The following is a 20,048-nucleotide window of genomic DNA, read 5'->3' on the forward strand; positions in this document are numbered from 1 at the left end:
ATTTCTATGCGAGACGTGAGTGACAGTAGGCTATAGGTTATTATTTAGCCTCTTGCTTATATGTTTCTATTAGCCACAAAAGACGACTGTTTGGTTTTTAGTTTTGCTGAACTAGCAACTATAAAAACTGAGGCATCATGCCATGCAACTAATTTCCCCCACAGGCAACCTAGTCTGGTTTGTGTTTGCAACACAACAAGCACAAATTCACACAGACCTTCTGACTGTGGAATTTTTTATTGCTATATGGTAGATGCTGGGTTAAATAACTTCTAATATACATTGACAAGGCATTTTGTAAGCTACATGCGATAAAGCTTTTTAAATCAATTTGTAATGTGTATTAAGAGGATGTTTAGAAATGTGGGGGGGGGGGGGGGGGGGTCACCCGGGGCGTAAATCTAGCCAAAACCGCCTCTGGCTGCAGGGTGGGGGTGATGTGATGGAATAAGAGTTATTTTGTTATTATCCAGGCAGAAGAGTTATGGACCAGTTGGAGCTTGTGGAGGAACTTCCGGGAGAGACCAAAGAGTTGCAGTAATCGATGCAGGAGGTGACAAGACAGTGGACGAGGATGGAGGCAGTGTGAACAGGGAAGCAGGGTCGGAGTGGATTTATGTTACAAAGGTGGAAGTAAGCAGAACAGGGGATGTTGTTGATATGGGAATGGAATGACAGCATGGTATCGAGGATGACACCCAGACTCTTAACCTGAGGGGAGGGGGAGACTGAGCAGCTGTCAATGGTAAGAGAGAAGCCGTCTACTTTGGATAATGATGATTTTGTGTCAATGAGAAGGAGCTCAGTTTCCTCACTGTTTAATTTCAAGAAGTCTGAGGTCAACCAGGTTTGGATTTCAGATAAGCAGGAGGTGAGGAAGGAGGGAGTCTGGTTTACTGGAAAGGTAGAACTAGGTGTCATCAGCAAAGCAGTGAAAATTAATATTGAATTTGAGAAAAAATATGCAGAGGTGGAGGAGATAGGTAATGAAGAAAAGGGCTCCTAGAACAGAGCACTGGGGCACACCTGCAGTGATTTGAGAGGGGTTGGATATGAGAGATTTAAGCTGTATAAACTGAGTGCAGCCAAATTGGCTAGAGCAATGTTTATTGTAGCTCGGGGGGTTGCCCCTACACTGTTAAGTCTCAAGTTTACAAGGCAGGGCTGTGTATAAAGTGTATTCTAGCTAGCGAATGGTAAAGAGATATTTACTAGATATGAAAAAACAGTGCTCAGAGTTGAAATTTGCAAAGAATGCCTTAAATTTCATTTAACTGGACAGATATGTATAAATAAATACATGCATTATCCAAATGTTGTCAGAAAGTGGCAAGACCTGAAAGTCCATCCCCTTAATAGCTCCATACCATCTGCATACCTTGCCACTTACACAGCAGATTAAGTGCACCTGCCTGGAACGCTGCGGAGTACATAGCAATCCAACATAGGCTGATAGGTCAGGTTGCTATAAAAGCATTCACCTGCTTAAACAGATGAAAAAAGAAGAAAATGCTTAGCAGCACAGCGACTGCTGTGCAACTCCAGTCAGGAAACAAGCTGCACTTGACATCAGGAGAAGCAGATAAAAAAAAAAAGAAGCAAAAATCCCATTTCTCGTCTGCCACTTGTAACTCAAATTCCAATCCACAATCCTCGCTCAAGCTGCTGCCAAATAAAAATCCAGACTGACTGTGTGAACATTCCCTAAAGAGCAACCAGCAACAACTGGTGTTTGTGTTGCAGCCTTACAAACACAAACGATCCCCGAGCTGACTGAGAAGATGCTTCACTTTAACAATGCAACTAACAACAGGGAAGTGGGCTTTAAAAAGGAAAAACATCATTCAATCATGTTGTCTAAGAGCTGGGGGGGGGGGGTAATTTTCCTGGGGTCGTGCTCTGCACTGGAGAGATAAGTAACCCGATTGAAGACAAGGCTGGTATTCTACCCCGAGTCCAAAAGACAAAATGCCTGAGTCCATCTAAACGGAGGAATCTGACAATGCAGTACTTGTCTCTCTGCCAGCTGGAGAACAAGCTTCCCACAGACACGTTGATATGAAACAATGCTGAGCAACTTTAAGATCTGGACGGCAATATTTCATTTTAAATCTACAAAGCAAAAAAGCCCAGACACTGGATTATCTCAAATACATTCAAACCAGGACTAAAAGTAAATATGCTGCTGTCCCCAAAAATGAAAAATACTGTTTCTATGAAGCATTTAATGCTTTAATTAAAAAAAAAAAAAAAAAAAAAAAAAAAAAAAAAAATCAGAGAAAAAAAAAACAAAAAAAAAAACACATACATTGTGAGGATTCTTTAATTATTTTTTACTTGCAGTCACAGCCAGGCTGAAAAACACCATAACGGTACATTTCAGCACCCATGTTCACTGATGGAGAGGCTGTCCTGTCCAGTCAGCTCATTTTCCATGCTACATCACATGGATAACAAAAACATCGAATTCATACCGTCCACTTGGATAAGTTAAATGTTAAATAATGTTCAATGCGGGGCCGGAAAAGTTGGAACGACGAAACTGTTTGAACCTTAAACTGAGAAGACAGACTTAAAAACACAACTATCCTGCTGAGTATGTCCGTGTATTGAAGAAACCAGTCAGGGAAAACAGTCAGCAACCTCTGCTGCATTTCCTGCTTGATAAACGTCGATATTGTGCGGCAATTCATTTTCAGCTGGACTTATGTAATGTACGAGTACAAAAAACAAGAAAAAAAAGATAAAGTCTCTGTTCAGTAAACCATCACCTGGTTTTGGTTTATCTAACACTTCCTGTATCAACACTCAGAGCAACTCCCAAACAAATACATGTTGTACTTTGTACAAGAGCCAACTAGGGTCCACCTTACATGAATGTTGTGAAAGCCCATACAAGGCTTTGGACAGACATCAGTCATGTTGGGGAAAAGAGAAAAACAACAACCAAACAGGTAGATAAGAGCTTTTCCACTGCAAGCATGTGGCTTTTAAAATCATGAAAAAAAACAAGTGTAATCGATGTTATTACAAAAGGATACATTTGTTTTAGTCCCCATGTAAACCTTGACAGTAAACCCTGACTGGACAGCGGTCATCGTGCATGTCCTGTTGAGACACAAAAAAATGTTCGCTGTGAATAGGTGAATGGCAGCTAATATAACCACTATATCCTCCGAGCATTATTGTACTCTCAGCACAAGTCCAATAAAAGTCCACCTTCAACCAGTTGATTAAAACTGAGCTTCCCTCATATAATAAAAACCAGCTGCCACAATCATATTGCTTCCTTTACAGAAAGTGCAACGCTCCCAGCTCCGTGTAGCTGAGCACACTCTAAGCTGCGTTTGGTCTTCTTTTTATCTGTCCCCGTTTTCTACTCTGAAGGCCTGGCAGCGCTCCCATGCACTCTCCCTTAACTAATAAACAAAGAGTGGTTTCCCTTATATAGCTCTATTCAAACTCTACGACGTCCACTAGCAACACCAGGGGCTAGCGGGGAGGTGGGGAGCGCAGGCGAGCCCCATCCAGACAGAAAGGTTTCGGCCAAGGGCACGGAGGATGGCCGCATGATTGTGTAACGCTCATACATTAACAGCCACTTACAGGGCTATTTCTGGTGCCATCCATCTGCAGATTTCTTTTTTGTAGTGTCAGGTTGGAAAAGTTCAAGATGGCTGCAAGGTGGGATACTATAATTATTATGAGGGAAAAAAAAAAAAAACATTCACCAAGCAATCCATTTTTCTAGTAGAGGATCACATTGTTGTGTTGTACAAAGGAGCTACAAGACAAGTGTGCAACAAGGATCAGCCTGCAACTTTTTGGTTAAATGTCACTCCTTTTTGCAACTAGCTTTTTAAAGTAGACATTGAATAATAATTTAAAAAAAAATTAAGACAGTTTTCTTTTCTTGAGAGCAGATATTTCATTGTCTGGAGTGACTGCTGAATAATAATTTTAGAGAAACTGACATACAATTCTGTCACTTTGACATCATTCGCTGAGCCATTTAAATGTGCAGGTTGCTGTGAGATCACACATGCAGGTGTGAGCAGAACTATCCCGTTTCTCCATGTTTACCAAGCTTTAGATAATGCTGTATTTGCCTTCCTCAAACGTGAGTAATGTAAAATCTAACATGTTCTTTTTTTAAAGGGTCAGTCTCCACCCCCTTTAAACCGGCTGCTTTGAACAGCTTTATAGGGATGATTGAAAAGGGTGTTTCCCTGTATTAGACAGCTGAGACCATGGTACAGGCATTTCATTTATAGCACAACCTTTCAAAAAGGGGCATAATACCTATACTTTTAACACAAAAGACAAGAGTGTGTAGTAATCACTGCACTAACCAAGGAAAAACACAGCCCGTCACGTCTGTATGCAAATACTGACATCCAGCACAACTGCACAATGTAGCCACAGCCTTAATCTTTTCAAATTACCCCAACACAATAGAAGCAATTACAGACAATCCATATATCCATTTTTACGAGACAAAAATAGAAACAAAAATTATATTCAACTCAAATCTCCACACATGCACAATGTGGGGTTAGAACTCAACAATTTATGCAAAATTAAAAGTTCCATGGCACCAATTTTGCTCATGAAGATCCATTAGAATCTTATAATACTTTATAACTTCTTTAAAAAGGGTCTAAAGGCAATATCTTTTCAGACTGAGAAGTTGGCCGAAGTGGTCTTGTCATCTTTAGAAAAGCAAATAAAATACTGCATGATAGACAAGGAAAAAAAGAAAAAGTCAAACCTGTGGGGTCTGTCAGAAATCACCCACACTCAGACAAATCTCACATACACATAAAAAAAAATTAAAAATAAGGAAAAAGGAGAAATTTTCAAAAGGTAATACAACCAACAGAAACCACTGCAACAGGCTTCCATCTGGCACGATGAAACCCCTACAAAGATTTAAATATTTAATGGAAATCTATTTAATCACACTTGGCTTGATGTGCTGTATTCATAAGAAAGGGTATGGGTTGGGATATGGGCGTCAGGAGTTTGCAACTTCAGTTTTGCCATTTTAAATACTAGCCGATAAACCGCTACATTAATCTATTATGTGGTTATTGATGGGCAGAGCTTGACCCACTGAATTAAGCTATCAAAAAAACCAAAAGGATAAACAGCCGTTGCATGATCATTACTCCAAAACTAAACGGCATTTGTGCAACCGTATCACACTTCTCATCTCTAGTGTTTTGTCCCGTTTCCCAAAACTCTTCCAGCAGAGCAACCTTCTCTGAAGGGGGTTACTCTTCATGCAAATCAGCCACAAAACATCTGAGGCAAAAGTTTATCCTCACGAAAAAGCCAAGAATAGCTGCGCCGAGCTGCAGGAGGAGCGATCGGGGTGGGATGCATTCCCAAGGCCCCCAGAATGTCCACTCAGCCCCCCCAAACAAAGCTGTGAGACGCTCCACGGACGATTCTCAGGGAAATTCCAACATGGGATCATTTTCACAAACCACCATGTCACAGGGACAGAAATAATCCGATGAGTGATATAAATGCTCAAATTTGCAAACAGCCATGTTGAGTAATCAGAACACAATTTGTTCATGACTTGTCCGGCGGATTCAGTTACAACCAGCTGCCGAGGGACCCTCAGAGGAGCAGAGGAATCACCTTAAAAATAGAAAAGGTGGGACTAAGCTTTCATTGCCATCTAGTCTGGATGCAATCATCCCCTCCTTTTATTTTTTGGCTGAAGACTCTTAACCCCCCCCACCGCCCGCCAAAAAAAACCTTACATGCAATCAGGGTTAGGATAAGATACCAGAAATAAGCACAGCACGTAGTATTTGGCATCAAGTTATCCACTAAGTTTATTTGAAATAAAACTCGAGCTGTAATGGAAAGAAAGATGATCACTTCACTTCCTCACTGAAGACTCTCCGACTCAGTCTGTGGACTCAGAAACCAATGTAATCGGTGATCTCCCGTGGCCTCTGGGCACCTACTGCATTTTTTGTGGTCGGATCAAATAGCCCCCCAGGCGGAGTGGATAAAAGCAGAATGGATTTTACAGCCCCAGCAAGTCAAGATTTAATCTTAAGAGATATTTGAAAATGACAGGGTGTTACACAGCCACTGGTCACACATAGTTTTCTACAAAGCAACCATCTGGACACTGTTTGCAGTGCAGTGCGCTTCAAGTCCTGAGAGCCACAGACACCTGATTAGGTTACATTTCTGCCCCGGTGATTAAGAGGCATGAGCCTTGAGGTGGCAACCATGGCAGCAGGGATGTCAGCCAGAGATGCAGGCCAGTAATAGCTGAAACGCTCGGTGGCGGCCCGAAGCACATTTCAGAGCAGATAATCTTTCACCCAAGGGTTGAGAGGGTGGTCTGTTTTGGCCAAAGCCCCTCGGGTTACAAACTGGGGTTTTACAGCGAGCCTGGACTCGGCCCAAGAGCCAGCACTCTGCATACAGATGTTTACGCGGCGTAAAAGAACATTCATTTCCTGAAAGATGTAATTATGTTAACATAAGCTGGATGGATGCATCCTAAGTGCAAAAATGGCATAATTGTTAAAAAAAAGGACAAAAGTGCTAAGATTTGTTGATTTGAGACACTATAAACAATTTAAAAAATAAAGTACATCAAAAACAAATACCAATATTAGTCTTTTTAGGATGTATCAATTTTATGTACAGAGTCCTCAGTGCAATATCCTCCTCTTCATTCTGAATTATTAGGTTCAACTTGTACAAGTATGCAGAGTCAATCATATAAACATCTGTAATTGTGGAGGTTCATTTTTTGAATTCAGAAATTTAAATCTAAAACTGCATTACTATTTATCTCTTACTACATTATCCCTTTAAGTAGAAGGCAGCATGAGCCTCTATCATCCTGTCTCTATGACAACCATACTGGCCTCTTCAGCTCCAAACTGCTCAACACGTCTGAAATTTGGGATTTTAAAGCAGCAGGCTCTCGATTTGTTCACCGTACGGCACATATGGAGGCTGCAGCAGGGTACCAGTTGCTCAGACTGCTCACACAAAACACACTACATGTTTAATTAGAAACCCCAAATAATACGGCTAAAATGTTCGCTCCTCGAATCCTTTCTGGCTATTTAAAGCCAATCTATTGAGGACGCCAATCGTGCAGGAATAGTTTGTGTAACCACTGCCTCGACTTGTGATGCAATCTAAATGGGATGGTGGACTGAGTGGGAGGCACATGAACAGGAACTAGTGGGACGTGGGGAAGAAAAAAGAGACAGGGAAAACAGACCAATAAAACATCCGCCCAGTACATCCATGGAAACATTATCAGACTCCAACTTCACTGAAGTACCATTCTTTATAATCTGAACATTTCTTTCATCACAAGCTTTTTGCCCTTTGCTTCTTTAGTTTCATGTATAAATACTAAAAACACAGACAGTCGCTTGCTCCCAATTCTCATCTTCTAAAATGAATGAAAGGGATTCAGTCTTTCCTCTGTCTGAACTCTGTACATGAGGCACAGGGAGGCACAGGGACCCTCTCTCTCCCTCTCTCTCTCTCTCTCTCTGAGGAATTCCTGCCAGGAATCCTCTGATCCGACTCTGATGTTTAATGTTACACATGCTTAGATCGCTCACGACAAAGTGTGAAACTCTGCGATACCGTTAACTTGAACGAGGCCAGACATTCCTTCACCTCTACTCGGGCGGTGGCGTTGAGCACACCGACTCATAAGACACAGCGTTCTCACTGTGGCTGCTGGCTGCACTATTGGAATATACATCAACATAATTAGCCAATTCAAAACATAAACCTGGCACATCTCGTTGTCCTGTTCAGTCCCGGCTCATTTGTCGACACCTGTTAAGAAGTAGATTCCTGGGAGACGCGCAAGATCATGACAGAGATTCTCCCACGTGTGGTCAAAAGAAGGGGTTTATCTACGACCAAGAACGCAGCTTCTATCCCGCAGTTTAGATCAGCCCTCGATTCAGCTGGGCCATAAAAACGGACTTGTGCAGACCTTAAGTGACGAGCGAAACATCTTGAACATGTCGGCCAGCGGCCCTCAAGGAACCTGCTCTGAGTCTGGACTTCCATAGGTTCTGCATTAGAGTTATCTTGAAAGTGCCCGTCCTTCACAAAACAGTTTCTACTGAGAGGTTTTCTCAGATTGTTCCGTGAAGCAAACCAGCTGGTGCGTGAGGCTGCGGTAATGTAGTAGCAGCAGCCAACACTCCTCGAATATGTTCTTTTTCATACAAACAACACCAGAAAAACAGACGCCTCCGTCACTGTGTAGTTATGCATGTGCAGACCACTTGAGATGAAGCAGAAAAAGCAAAGCCCCCACCACTTCTACAGAAAAGACCAAGAACCAAGATTCTTGTTACCTAGGGTTCTGAGAAAAGCCTTGCAACGCTTCTCTTCCGGCCTCTAAGCGATGGGGGTTTTAATGTTGAGGACACATCTGGATGCCTGTTTAGAAACTGCTGGTTTCTAAGTGTGTTCATGTTTAGTTACCTTTGAGTTATCTTTTAGAAAAGATAATCAATATAAAGTCCCATCTTCAGAGAAGGCGATCTGTAAGACACACTTTGAATTCTACAAGAGCCAAGGAAGCAGGAGCAAGATGAGAGTCCTTTAATATGCAACATTTTCCCACCAACGGGGTTCCCAGTCAGTTCTCTCATAGTGCCACACTGGTACCGAAAGGCTGAATTAAAATGGGAAAGGTGGCGTCAGGAAGGAGTCCAAAGTAAAAATAACCCGTATTAAATCAACACGAGGAAAACAACCTGCTGTGGCGACGTCGAAAGGTAAAAAGAACCAAACAAAGTTGCTAATTTTACTTTTCAGCAAAACAATACTTCAGGAACAATACACATATCTTCCTTCACGTCATCTTCCACTGCCCATAGTTGAAGAGAGCTGGAACAAAAACATGCATCAGCTGACGACTGTAAAATGGGCAACATTATCAAACTTCCAGCAGATTCTGTACAGAGTAAAAAAAAACAGACTTTGCAACGACACCTAGCCAAAGTTTGTGCTGCAGCTGCACAGGCATGAAAAACTAAAAGTTACAACAACCTTGCATTTAAGTTTTGACGTTCACTGATAAAGAAAAACTACATGCAACCTGCCAGAGTTACAGAAGGGAACTTTCTCATCACGTCTGAAGTCGTACATGTGTATGCTCGGCTTGCATTTTAGATGCCTTAAATAGCAATATTAGTTTACCAACATGCTACTTTGTTATGAAGAAGAGGACATGCCATCACACCAACAGCAGAGGTACTAACACAGCTGAATAAATGTGTGTGTGTCCGTGTGTGTGTTTGTGGTGAATAGTTGTTGAGGCGGAACATGTAGCTCTAACTGGCTTGTTATTAGAAAAGCAGTATGAATGACCCAAGTGATTTAGCATAACAACTGTGTTAAAGGGCCACTGCGATATCCACAAGCCTGTCATTACCCAAGGTTTCCCAGGAGAACATTGAAGCCAGATGATCCATGTCATTCACTTAATCTGTCACTCTTGTTAATGTTGTGGCCACTGGTGAATGTTCTGCTAGAGCCAAAACAATCGCTCAGACTCAGAAATGAAAACCATAAATACCCAAGCCTGCGATGAGTAAAGAGGACGGCGCACCCTTAAATCTCACCGCCGTACTCCCGAGGTTTGAGCTTACGGTCCAGAGGGCAACAAGTGGCGACATCCTACGTTTTAGGGAGCACCTGTGCTTCAAAGTGTTTTACCACAGCAAAAATCACTTCTCAATCTCAGGAATTAAAGATAAAGAAGAAGAAAAAAAAATGTAATATGACAGCACTGCATGCTCATCACTTAGCTTCTAATCGATTCCTGCCAATTCATGAACAGTTCAGTGGCCTCGTCTAATTGCAAAACACCCTGAAATAATCAAAACTACCATTATTTTTACCGGTGTTGGTAGCCAAACACACACGCTTAGTCACCAACCTGGCATTCACTTCCAAACATTTGTCCCGACCCGGACCTTAATAAGATCCATAAAAACAGAATGCATTCCAGATGCAGAAGTTCATTGTGGAAGGAAACAAGCAGAGCATGCAGTGAATCTCCAAGGTTTTTAAGGGGAGACACGTTTTCTTTATTTCAGAACAAGTGTGGAACAAATGTCAAGCCGTTATGCAAGTCAGGAATGTTCAAAGTAACCGGACGCAGTTGTGATAAATGTGATGTAATTCAAACTTTCTATGCACAAACATTTACAGCTTTTGCATAAAAACAAACTCACAGGTAACAAGATCAGTGTTTCCTTTTCTGTTTGCATGCGGGTACTAGCAGTGGCCCCCAGGAAATAGTATAATGACAAACTGGACTTTCTAACCACAGTTGACCTGGATGATACAGAGACGTGCTGCACGCTCTTTTTTCCTGGCGGCACAGTGGGGCTACCTGCCCGATTATGACCGCCACAAACCGTTTGCTCCCTCCTCCTGTGATCCAGTGTGCTGCCACCATGATTAAAATGTCATTAGGGGTTGCACATTACTTCCCGTCTGTGGTCACTGGTCGTGACAGCGACCCGCTTTCATGCAGAACAAACAGACAGATCAATAGATCAACCAACCACACGGAGCAGATGAGTAACCCCTGTGAGATTGGACTTGAAGGTCCCAGCAAGAGCACATGGCCATAAGAGCTGGTCCCTGAGAACTACGGACAAGCAAAGTGATAACTGGTTATTTGTTTTACGATATACTGAGAAAAGTGACTCCTTATATTCTGCCATCATCACATTTTGCTGCGTTTTCTCTGTTTTCACTGGATTTGTCTTCACAATGCTTGCCCTAAACCGATTTCAGCACTCAATTATTGAATCGCCACAAAGCATGGAGTGTTTGCTCATCCCCCTGGCTTTGAGGACTACTAATAGCATAATGGATGTGTAAAGACGCTCTCCCGAAAGGTCAGTGCAGTGGTAATGTACAGGAAAGGCTGCTGATTGCTGCTGTTATGTCAGGAAAGCCAGATCGAGTTCGGCCAGTTAAATAAATGATCGGCGCAGTCGCCGTTGGCACGGCAGCAAACCAAGCAGGAGCAGCAGCTGCAGCTGATGGCAACGGTTAACTACGGGGCTCAGGGAAAAGAAAACAAAAAAAAAAGATGATATTTCCATAGAAATGAGACAGGGGCATGACAGATCAAGGCTGATTCGCAGAAGCCTGACTCATTAGACCAGGGCTGCCATTTTGAAAGGACACACTTTAATGCAGGGCCACTTGAAGGAGGTGGGGTGACACTCTCTTTGCTGCTGTCATCTTCTTTCCACTCTCATAAGAATGCCCTCCCAAGTCCAATATCAGTGGATCTACACACACAAGCCGATGTGTAGCCTTGAGGTCATGTATAGCCAGGGTGGGATTTACTTTTGCTCATGAAAGTCTAAGAGAAACTCACTTGCACACTACACACACACACACTCTCTCTCTGAAACCCACTGCTGCTGACTGATCCACTCCCTCCAACACTAGGAGCATGAAATGCATTGATCGTTGCGCACAAACTTGCAAACACAAACACAGACGCGCAAGTCAGTCATGCTCGGTCCTTCCACGGGAGATATCACGAGATTTCCTTTACAAATAAAAGCATGTGATCAACTGTTTTGGTTTTTTTGGGGAGGGGGTCAAGGTGTCTTTTTTTAAGGTTTAAAGGAGCCGTCTGTAAGAAATGGGCAAAACTGGTACTGCAGTCACTTTCAAAATATTGTTGAGCGGCGTGTACCCTCCCCCTCCTCCCCCCGACCAGATGCAGCAGGAACGTAGGCTGCCATGGCTGCCATAATTAGAGCCGAGCTGGCAACCCGGATGCCGAAACAATACTGACTTGGTGATTGGGAGATAGGTGGAGGGTGGAGCTTCAGAAACAATACTGACTTGGTGATTGGGAGATAGGTGGAGGGTGGAGCTTCAGAAACAATACTGACTTGGTGATTGGGAGATAGGTGGAGGGTGGAGCTTCAGAAACAATACTGACTTGGTGATTGGGAGATAGGTGGAGGGTGGAGCTTCAGGCCAAAACAAAAAATGACAACATAAACATCAGTTGAGGGCTGCAACTCCTCTTTTTAAACTGTAATATCCTGGCTTGATTGCTGTTGTCAGTGAAGTATTTGAAATGAACATGATTTTTAAATGTCTGTTGACATATCGGGGTCATTTTATGATTCGTTTTATTATTGCTCTTACATACAGCTCCTTTAAGGTTTAATATGAAGACACTCGGGAACCAATGAAGGGGCGTGGCAGCAGAACACACACACACACACACACACAGTCATCATCACCATCATGATCATCACCATCATCATCATCATCATCAGCTGCTGCAGGGGCGATGCTTTAGGTTACAGCAGCCTACATGTCGCATGTTACATGTGCGTGCTGCAGCCCTGGCCGGAGACACGGCGGCCACATGCTCCCAGCCGTGGGAAGCGCTTCGGGTGAAGCCGAAAATAACATCCACGCCTCCTCCAACCCTGCAAGTTCCAGTAGGAACCGGGGGTTTCTCTCCGCGCAGCGGCGGCGCGCCTCGCCACGAGCGTCTCGGACGTTTCATCCAACATGATAAACGAGAAAGTTGCAAACAATCCCCCACCCACCATCCTCCTTCCCATGGGAACCTTGAGTGACATGGAAACATGGCGGAGGCTGCCTGCCTGCCTTCCGTGGCCGGCGCAGTGCAAACCCCCGTCCTCAGCCGCTCCGTGAACTCTCCACGCATGTCCGACTGCGCGCACCCATGACAGTAAAGCAGTCTCGGCTGCTTCAGGCTCAATGAGAAGCAGATCTACGCCCGTATAATAAAATAATAATAATCTTTATTATACACCTCCAAACTCACCAGGCGCCCCAACCTCCTGCTGCAGCCCAAAGTAGCTGCAAACCAGTGGCGTCAATTCAGTCGAAGCTAATGTATGGCAAGGTTACGAGTCACATTAACTAGAGTATCAATCAACACGTCCAGCAAATATTCATCACAGAAGTCTGCTATGGAGCTTATCTGTGTGGTCAAGAAAATTGGAATTTTTTCAAATGCAGAGCCGCTCACTGCAAAAACTCAAAATCTTACCAGGAATATGTGTCTTATTTCTAGTTAAAATGTCTCATTTTTAGTCAAAAAATCTCATTACACTTAAAACAAGATTCATCACCAGAAAAATAACTTATTTGACCATTTCACCTGATTCAAGTACATTTTCACTGGAAATAAGTATAAAAATCTGCCAGTGGGACAAGATTTATCTTCTTATTACAAGCAAAAAAATCTTGTTCCACTGGCAGATTTTTCCACTTATTTTAAGTGAAAATCTACTTGAAACAGGTGAAAATGGTTGTTTTTTGAGTCTTGTCGTAAATGTAATGAGATTTTTTTTACTAAAAATTAGACATTTTAACTAGAAACCTAAGACAAATATTCTTGTTAAGATTTTGAGTTTTTGAAGTGTATAATAACTAGTGAAATCGATCATGTTGTTCTGATTTGCATTTGTAGTTATTCTTCCATATGTATTAAGTAGTAGAATAATCAATAAATGGAGACAGAGTAATTCCATAAATGTATTTAAAAAAAAACAAACATTTACATTTCCCCCTGAAGCCAAAGTGTGGCGGCTGCCATACCTTGCCATGCCCAATTGACGCCCCTGCTGCAAACCAAAGACAAGCCGATAATTAAGGCTGATTATGGTCCCGCGTTACACCGACGCAGAGCATACGGCGTAGGTTCTGCGTCGATTTAACGCAGAACCATAATTCAGGCTTTAGATGCTCCACAGGTTCCCGAGATTCAATGGAGCATCAGAAGCACAACTTAGCCTGGGTCATATGTAGGGTTTTTTTCCCCCTCTTAATTATAGGGTGGATAATAAAATGTAGCGCATAGAGGCATCAGATCAGCACCGGCTCTCTCTCATCCAGCACGCCGACGCACGGCTCGATCATCGCAGCGCCGGGTCGGGTCGGACACATCTCCACCTCCTCCTCCTGCACCCTGCCGGGGCTGCAGGCGTGGGGAGGAGGGAGACGGGGATCCACGGGTTTCGGGAAAGCCGATTAACAGAGCTGGCCGCGTACCAACCTTTTCGGATCCTCTACTGGCGCATTTCAGGCTGAGATGCGCATCAGCCGACAGCCGTCAACGCTGCTCCGGAGAAATATCCTGCGCGTCGGAGAGAAACGTCCGAGTGTTCCGGGCGGCGTGTGTGTGTGTGAGCGGCGGCGGGGGCTCTGCTGCTGCGGGTGCGTGTGTGAGAGAGAGCGTGTATGTGTGAGTTTAAACGGGGAGTGGGACAAAGAGGAAATACGTCATTATTAATGGCCCTTGCGGTTTTGTAGTCCGTTCGGTTCAGATCTGTTGCTCATGAAGTCAGTCCACACGGGACTTGGATTGAGTGATGTTCAATAATTTGGTTTATCAATATAGTTTTATTGGAAATAGCACAATCAATGCTCAATTTGATTATCTAATATCTAGCAGAAATCCAGAAAGGTGACTTACCTTTATATTATACCTAGGGTTGCCACCTTTCAGAAATAGAAATAAGGGACGCCCTGATTTCAGCAGCGCAGGAGCCAAAAAAAAGCCCCAAAACTTCTAAACTGAATAAAAATGTGTTTATTTTATATGAAAAACAAAATGCTTTGATTTAAAGTTTAAAGTGCTTTAATAGAATTGAACTTGCATGACTGTACAGACAGACAACCATACTAGCAACTGAAATAGCCTCCTATTCTATGTATGTCCACATCAGCCCAGATGTAATATAGCCTACAGGTGAAGAATATGGTGTAAAAGTTAATTTATTTCAATAATTCAACTAGAATATGGTGTAAAAGTTAATTTATTTCAATAATTCAACTAGAATATGGTGTAAAAGTTAACTTATTTCAATAATTCAACTAGAATATGGTGTAAAAGTAAATTTATTTCAATAATTCAACTAGAATATGGTGTAAAAGTTAATTTATTTCAATAATTCAACTAGAATATGGTGTCAAATTTAATGAAAATACGGTACAAATCGTGTCCCGTATTAGTTCAATACGGGATGCAACATTTTTTTCTCAAATAAAGGACAATTCCGTATTTTACGGGACGGGTGGCAACCCTAATTATACCACTACCACTACAGTCACTCTGCTGTAGATTTTTCTGACATTTGTATATTTTTTGTATATTTTTTTTTGTATATTTTTTTTTCTGACATTTGCATAATATTTTTTTTTTTGTGTACATAAGGAGACATGCCCTGTTCATTTTTATTCTACTTCATTCTTGTTCTTGATATTTTCAACGTCTTGCTGCTCAGTTGTCCTGCAATTGCCCCTCGGGGATGAATAAAGTTTTCTGAATCTGAAATCTGAATCTTACCTGTTTTTGTAAACAAAACAAAACCAAAGATGATTTTGGCTTCTCGAATTACTCCTGGAAAGGTCATGCAAAGGAAATAAGTCATTACTTTTTATCCCCATTTATTTAATTACATCTTGACTTATTTATACTTGAGTCCATTTTTTATGCAATATTTTTTTATTGGCACATGTGATAGAGGTCTAAGGCTCCTCCACAGTGAACATCCAGAACTATAACAGAAGCTCAGGCCAGTCCTTGCATTGTCTTTTGTTTATTTTAGGGATATTGGTTACTGCTTTTATTTGTATCGTATGGTTTTATTTGTTGTATTTTTATTCACCTGTACAGCACTTTAGTTTAGTTTATTTTCGGTCATGACATCACAAAAAAAGAATAAAAATAAGACAAACATCAAAATAGCTTTTACAAAAATAAAATGACAACAAGTAAAAGGAATACACTGTTCAAAGAAAACATTACAAAAAAGTTTCCAATATACAAATAACATCTAGACCGAAAAAGGTGTAGGCTGAAGAAAAGCTTATTCATTGCATACCCTCAAAAGGATTATTTAAAGTAATGAAATAAAGCAAGAAGTAAGAGATAAGACTGCCAGAAAAACAAATTGCCTCCATGGGGATAACAAAGATTCCTCGAAAAATAAGAAAGAAAAAAAGGTGCAGTCTACATGTTTCTGTCATCCTTGAATAATCAAATCAAATCACCAATTAAATGAATACCCAAATCAACATAGCAAGCATCACCACTCATTACTTTGCTATAGAGAAATCCTCCTTCTTTTCAATGTTTTTTTAAATAAGGTTAACTTTGGTTGCCTTATGGCCAGTTAAAGGTTTTGTTGATTGATTGGTCAAGAGGGCCCAACCGTGGAGTCCACAGAAGTGGCTGAGACAACACCTCCCTCACATGACACTGTGGTGCCTTAGCAGCTCTTTCTACATTAGACCCCAGACCCCAAAATGCAAAGCGAAGGTCATCCCAGGTCTTTCATCCTAGCTGATGCCAGCTCTTAATTCCCAGCAGCACAGTACGGAGCTGAATTGTTTTCTTCGTACTCTTCATGCATTTTATTCACCTTGCATGTATCTTTAAGAAAGCCTGTATTTCAATTTCAGTTTCTATCATCACTCTATGCTCCAGTTTTTTGACCCAAATGGTGAAATGTGCAATAACCCAAGGTACATATTTACTTCAGCCCTACAAATCTGAGCTGAACAGGGACCAAAATAAGATTGAGGGGATTGGAGGCAGTCGCTCCGGGGATAAAGGTGGGTCCATACTGTCAGGGTATGTCAAGATGAACCGTGAACCATAATGAGGAAGGTCAGAGGTTAAAGATGTTGAGACAGTTGGAGCAGGAGAATCACAGCTACAGACACTCAAATAAAACCTCTCGTTACAGTCGGGATGGTTTAAACTTTCTATCCACTTCAACAATAATACCATTTAGTCCTACTAGTTTTACTGAGTGATAAAACAAGTAATTACCTTGAAAATACAATAATCCGGAAGGGAAGAAGGTGGGATGAGGGATTTTACACAAACCTTCCATATTAAGAAGTCACCTTTTGGTCCAACTGGAGTTTTGTGACCCCTTAAACTCTATAATGACACATTTATGCCACAATTACAAAAGATGAGACACCAAAAACCAAAACCAACACCTGAGATCGTTTAATAGGCTTTGGTTTAGCGGCAGGTTCCTTTAAATGAGCAGAGAATAAAGATCCTTTTCAATTCCTTGGACCTTCAAGTGTAAATTGGAGCAATGTCGCCACCATGTGGCTAAGCACGTGAACTACAGACAAAAACTAGGTTCGTTCAGGCAAAGCACACGCTATTTTTTTTATTATTTAGCTGTAATGTATTAAAATAAAACACAGAAATGGGAAAAGAATAATTCTTTATTTATTTTAAAAGTTTTATGTTGTCTGAAACACAAGACACACACAGAAATAATAAAAACCGGAAGAATACAGTTATGCAAAAACAGTGAAACAAACTATTATGTTGTTTTTAAATAAATGATTGTATAAGTTTAGACAGTTCATTTCCAATTCCAGCGTCACAGCAAAAGTACTTCTTCAGTCCAGTCTATTTCAGTTCATCCCTCCATTATCTTTCCCCACTTCAATCCAATTCAGTAAATTATTTGTACAGTGACAATTCATAACAAATCTTTTTTAAAGGCCCTTTCCATGGAAGATACGCACATGTATGTATTTAGACATTGTTCTGTAATTGTCTTGTTATTCATTAACAGCTATTTTACAGTGAAGTCTTTAAAGTGTTGGAACTCAAATAATCATAGTTATAGGACAGACTTCCAATACTCTCCTTTGCAAATGACCATTTTTGAGAAGATCCATCTATAACAAGAAAGTCCACAAAAGTAGAAGATTAGCCGAACCTAGAGGTTTTGCACAAATCTTTAATTCCTGCTGCATTTTCTTTCGACTGGTAAAAAAAAAAAATGACTGGAAATACAAAAGCATCTACTCTTCTTCATTTTCTGCCTTGGGTTTTGGTTCACGTATACCGGATTCCATACCCGGCAAACTAGTCCTCCTCCGGGCAGCTGTCTCAATGCTCTGCACCAACTCCACATCCCACATCTGACTGACGAAGCTCAGCACCTCACCATCCTCCACACTCCCGACTCTTCCCACCCTTCCTGCTCGGTGGATGTAGTCTGTGTGAGATTCTGGGAAGTCGTAGTTGACAACCAAGTTCACTCTGGAGGTGTCGAGGCCACGTGAAGCTATATCAGTGCATATTAATACATTTACTGTGCCATTCTGAAATTTTTGGAAGATGCCGGCACGCACGACAGCGGGCATCTCTCCCTGCAGTCGATCATGCTGAACCCCCATCTCTTCGAGCGAGTAGCCCAGCCAGTTCACGGTGGAAGACTTGTTGCAGAACACGAGAGCAGAACTTCCTTCTCCTTTTTCATGCCGGAGCATCTTCAGGGCTTGATTGAGCTCCAGGATTTTGTCTTCACCCTTTACCTTCAGGAAAGTCTGTTTGACGTGAGGCATGAGGCAGTGCAGCATCTTGCTCTTGATGATGACCATTTTGCCGAGATCCGTCACCTGGCTGAGAACTTCCCCGACGCCGCCGGGAAAGGTCGCCCCCACCACCAGCAGCTGGGTTTTCTTTTCCAGGCCACGCGTTTCCTTGGCATCTCTTGCGATGTTTGTGCGGGAAAAGATCCTCTTTAGCATATCGGAGAAGCTGGGATCAAACATGGTGTCGGCCTCATCCACAACTAAAAACTTCAGCTCACTCACATCCAGACAATGTCTCTGAAGAGCCTTAACCAGAGCACCTGGTGTAGCCACTAAAACATCTGGATGATCCCCCTGGAAGACACTTTTGATGTGTCCGACACCTCGCCCCCCACCCACTGTCCTCGTGAGCAGGCCAAAGGGAGCACAGAGAGTCCTGGACACGGCCGCCACTTGCTCAGCGAGCTCCCTGGAAGGCACGAGAATGATAGTGCGAGTCTTTTTTGCACTCGTTGAATAGACATCCAGCTCCTGGCCGGCCTTCAGCAGCCGGTGGACGATGGGCAGCAGGTAGCTCAGGGTTTTCCCACTGCCGGTCTCTGCAGCGCAGAGGATGTTGTAGCCTTTCAGGACTTTTGGGATGGTTTGCAGCTGCACAGTGGTGGGATGAGTAATCCCCATATTATCCAAAACTTCCACAAGCTCTTTGCAGATGTGTAGTTTGTTAAAGGTCACTGAGGTCTTCTGTGTAACCTCCTCCTCCTGGACTTCTGCAACATGAGGTGCCACATCCTTGATCTTCCTGATGATGAAATAGTCCCCGAAAGACTTTCTATGTTTCCATCCCTTGGAGCAGAGATTGGGTGTCTCAAACTTCCCCAGTATGTACCCGGCAGACTGGTTCAGGGTGGGATTCTTGCTCTGGATCAAGAGCTTGCCAGCTTTGACGGTGCTGATCTTGTTTCTTACGCGCGTTTGCTTCACGTTTTCAACGCGGTTCTGCAGGTTCAGAGGGACACGGATGATCACGGTGTCCTGCGGTTTCGCCCCCGTCTGGTAAAAGCGAGTCTGATCCGGAGAGAAACGGGCGTGACAGCAAGCGGAGACTTCAGCCAGCCCTCGGAGGAGGTGACACCTGCTCGCAGCCACCGCAACACAGCCGACCCTCAAACTCTGCATTGTGATGCTTAACTTCACCCGACGCTCGGCCGAGAATAACCTACACGTAAGTTAATCACTAACGGGCAACATTAATAGTTAACATATCCCCAAAATCTGCGAAAAAAATCTGTAAATCCATGAACGTCTTTCCTCTCCACAACACAGTCGCCATGCTTTCCTGGCGAGTGTTAATGACGTCACTGTCGGGAGATGATGACGTGTACAGAAACTCATGGTGCTTTTTACTTAGTTGTAAATGATGACATTGTAAAAAGATTCAAAAGAAATATTGATTCAAAATGTACTTTTTGTTCTGCAAATTCTGAAACGATGACTCACTTATTCTGGCTGTGCCCCATTGTTCAAACTTTTTGGAGTGATATGTGTAATTTTGTGTCTGAAAGAATTGAAACTGATTTCAAATTATTTTGGAAGGATGTGTTGTTTGGTGTTTTTGA

The 20,048-nt window shown here is 42.4% G+C and overlaps 2 protein-coding genes across 2 annotated transcripts in view; both read right to left on the reverse strand.

Moving 5' to 3' along the window:
• Positions 1 to 14,299, reverse strand: part of tln2a (talin 2a) — a 107,107-nt gene extending 92,808 nt beyond the window's left edge. The window contains exon 1 of the mRNA XM_061745075.1: positions 14,123 to 14,299. The gene's annotated coding sequence lies outside the window, so the exon portion shown is untranslated. The remainder of the gene's footprint in view (positions 1 to 14,122) is intronic.
• A 3,023-nt stretch (positions 14,300 to 17,322) lies between these two features.
• On the reverse strand, positions 17,323 to 19,763 carry ddx28 (DEAD (Asp-Glu-Ala-Asp) box polypeptide 28). The gene has a single exon (XM_061710873.1). It carries the CDS (start codon positions 19,606 to 19,608, stop codon positions 17,914 to 17,916), a length of 1,695 nt encoding a protein of 564 aa, XP_061566857.1. The 5' UTR covers positions 19,609 to 19,763; the 3' UTR covers positions 17,323 to 17,913.
• Between the last annotated feature and the right edge of the window lie 285 nt (positions 19,764 to 20,048).

Source organism: Cololabis saira, chromosome 2 (assembly GCF_033807715.1).
Source record: "Cololabis saira isolate AMF1-May2022 chromosome 2, fColSai1.1, whole genome shotgun sequence".
NCBI classification, from domain to species: Eukaryota; Metazoa; Chordata; class Actinopteri; order Beloniformes; family Belonidae; genus Cololabis; species Cololabis saira.

Coding starts and splice junctions, on each gene's coding strand:
- ddx28 (XM_061710873.1), bottom strand. CDS start 19,608: ATGCAGAGTTTGAGGGTCGGCTGTGTTGCGGTGGCTGCGAGCAGGTGT.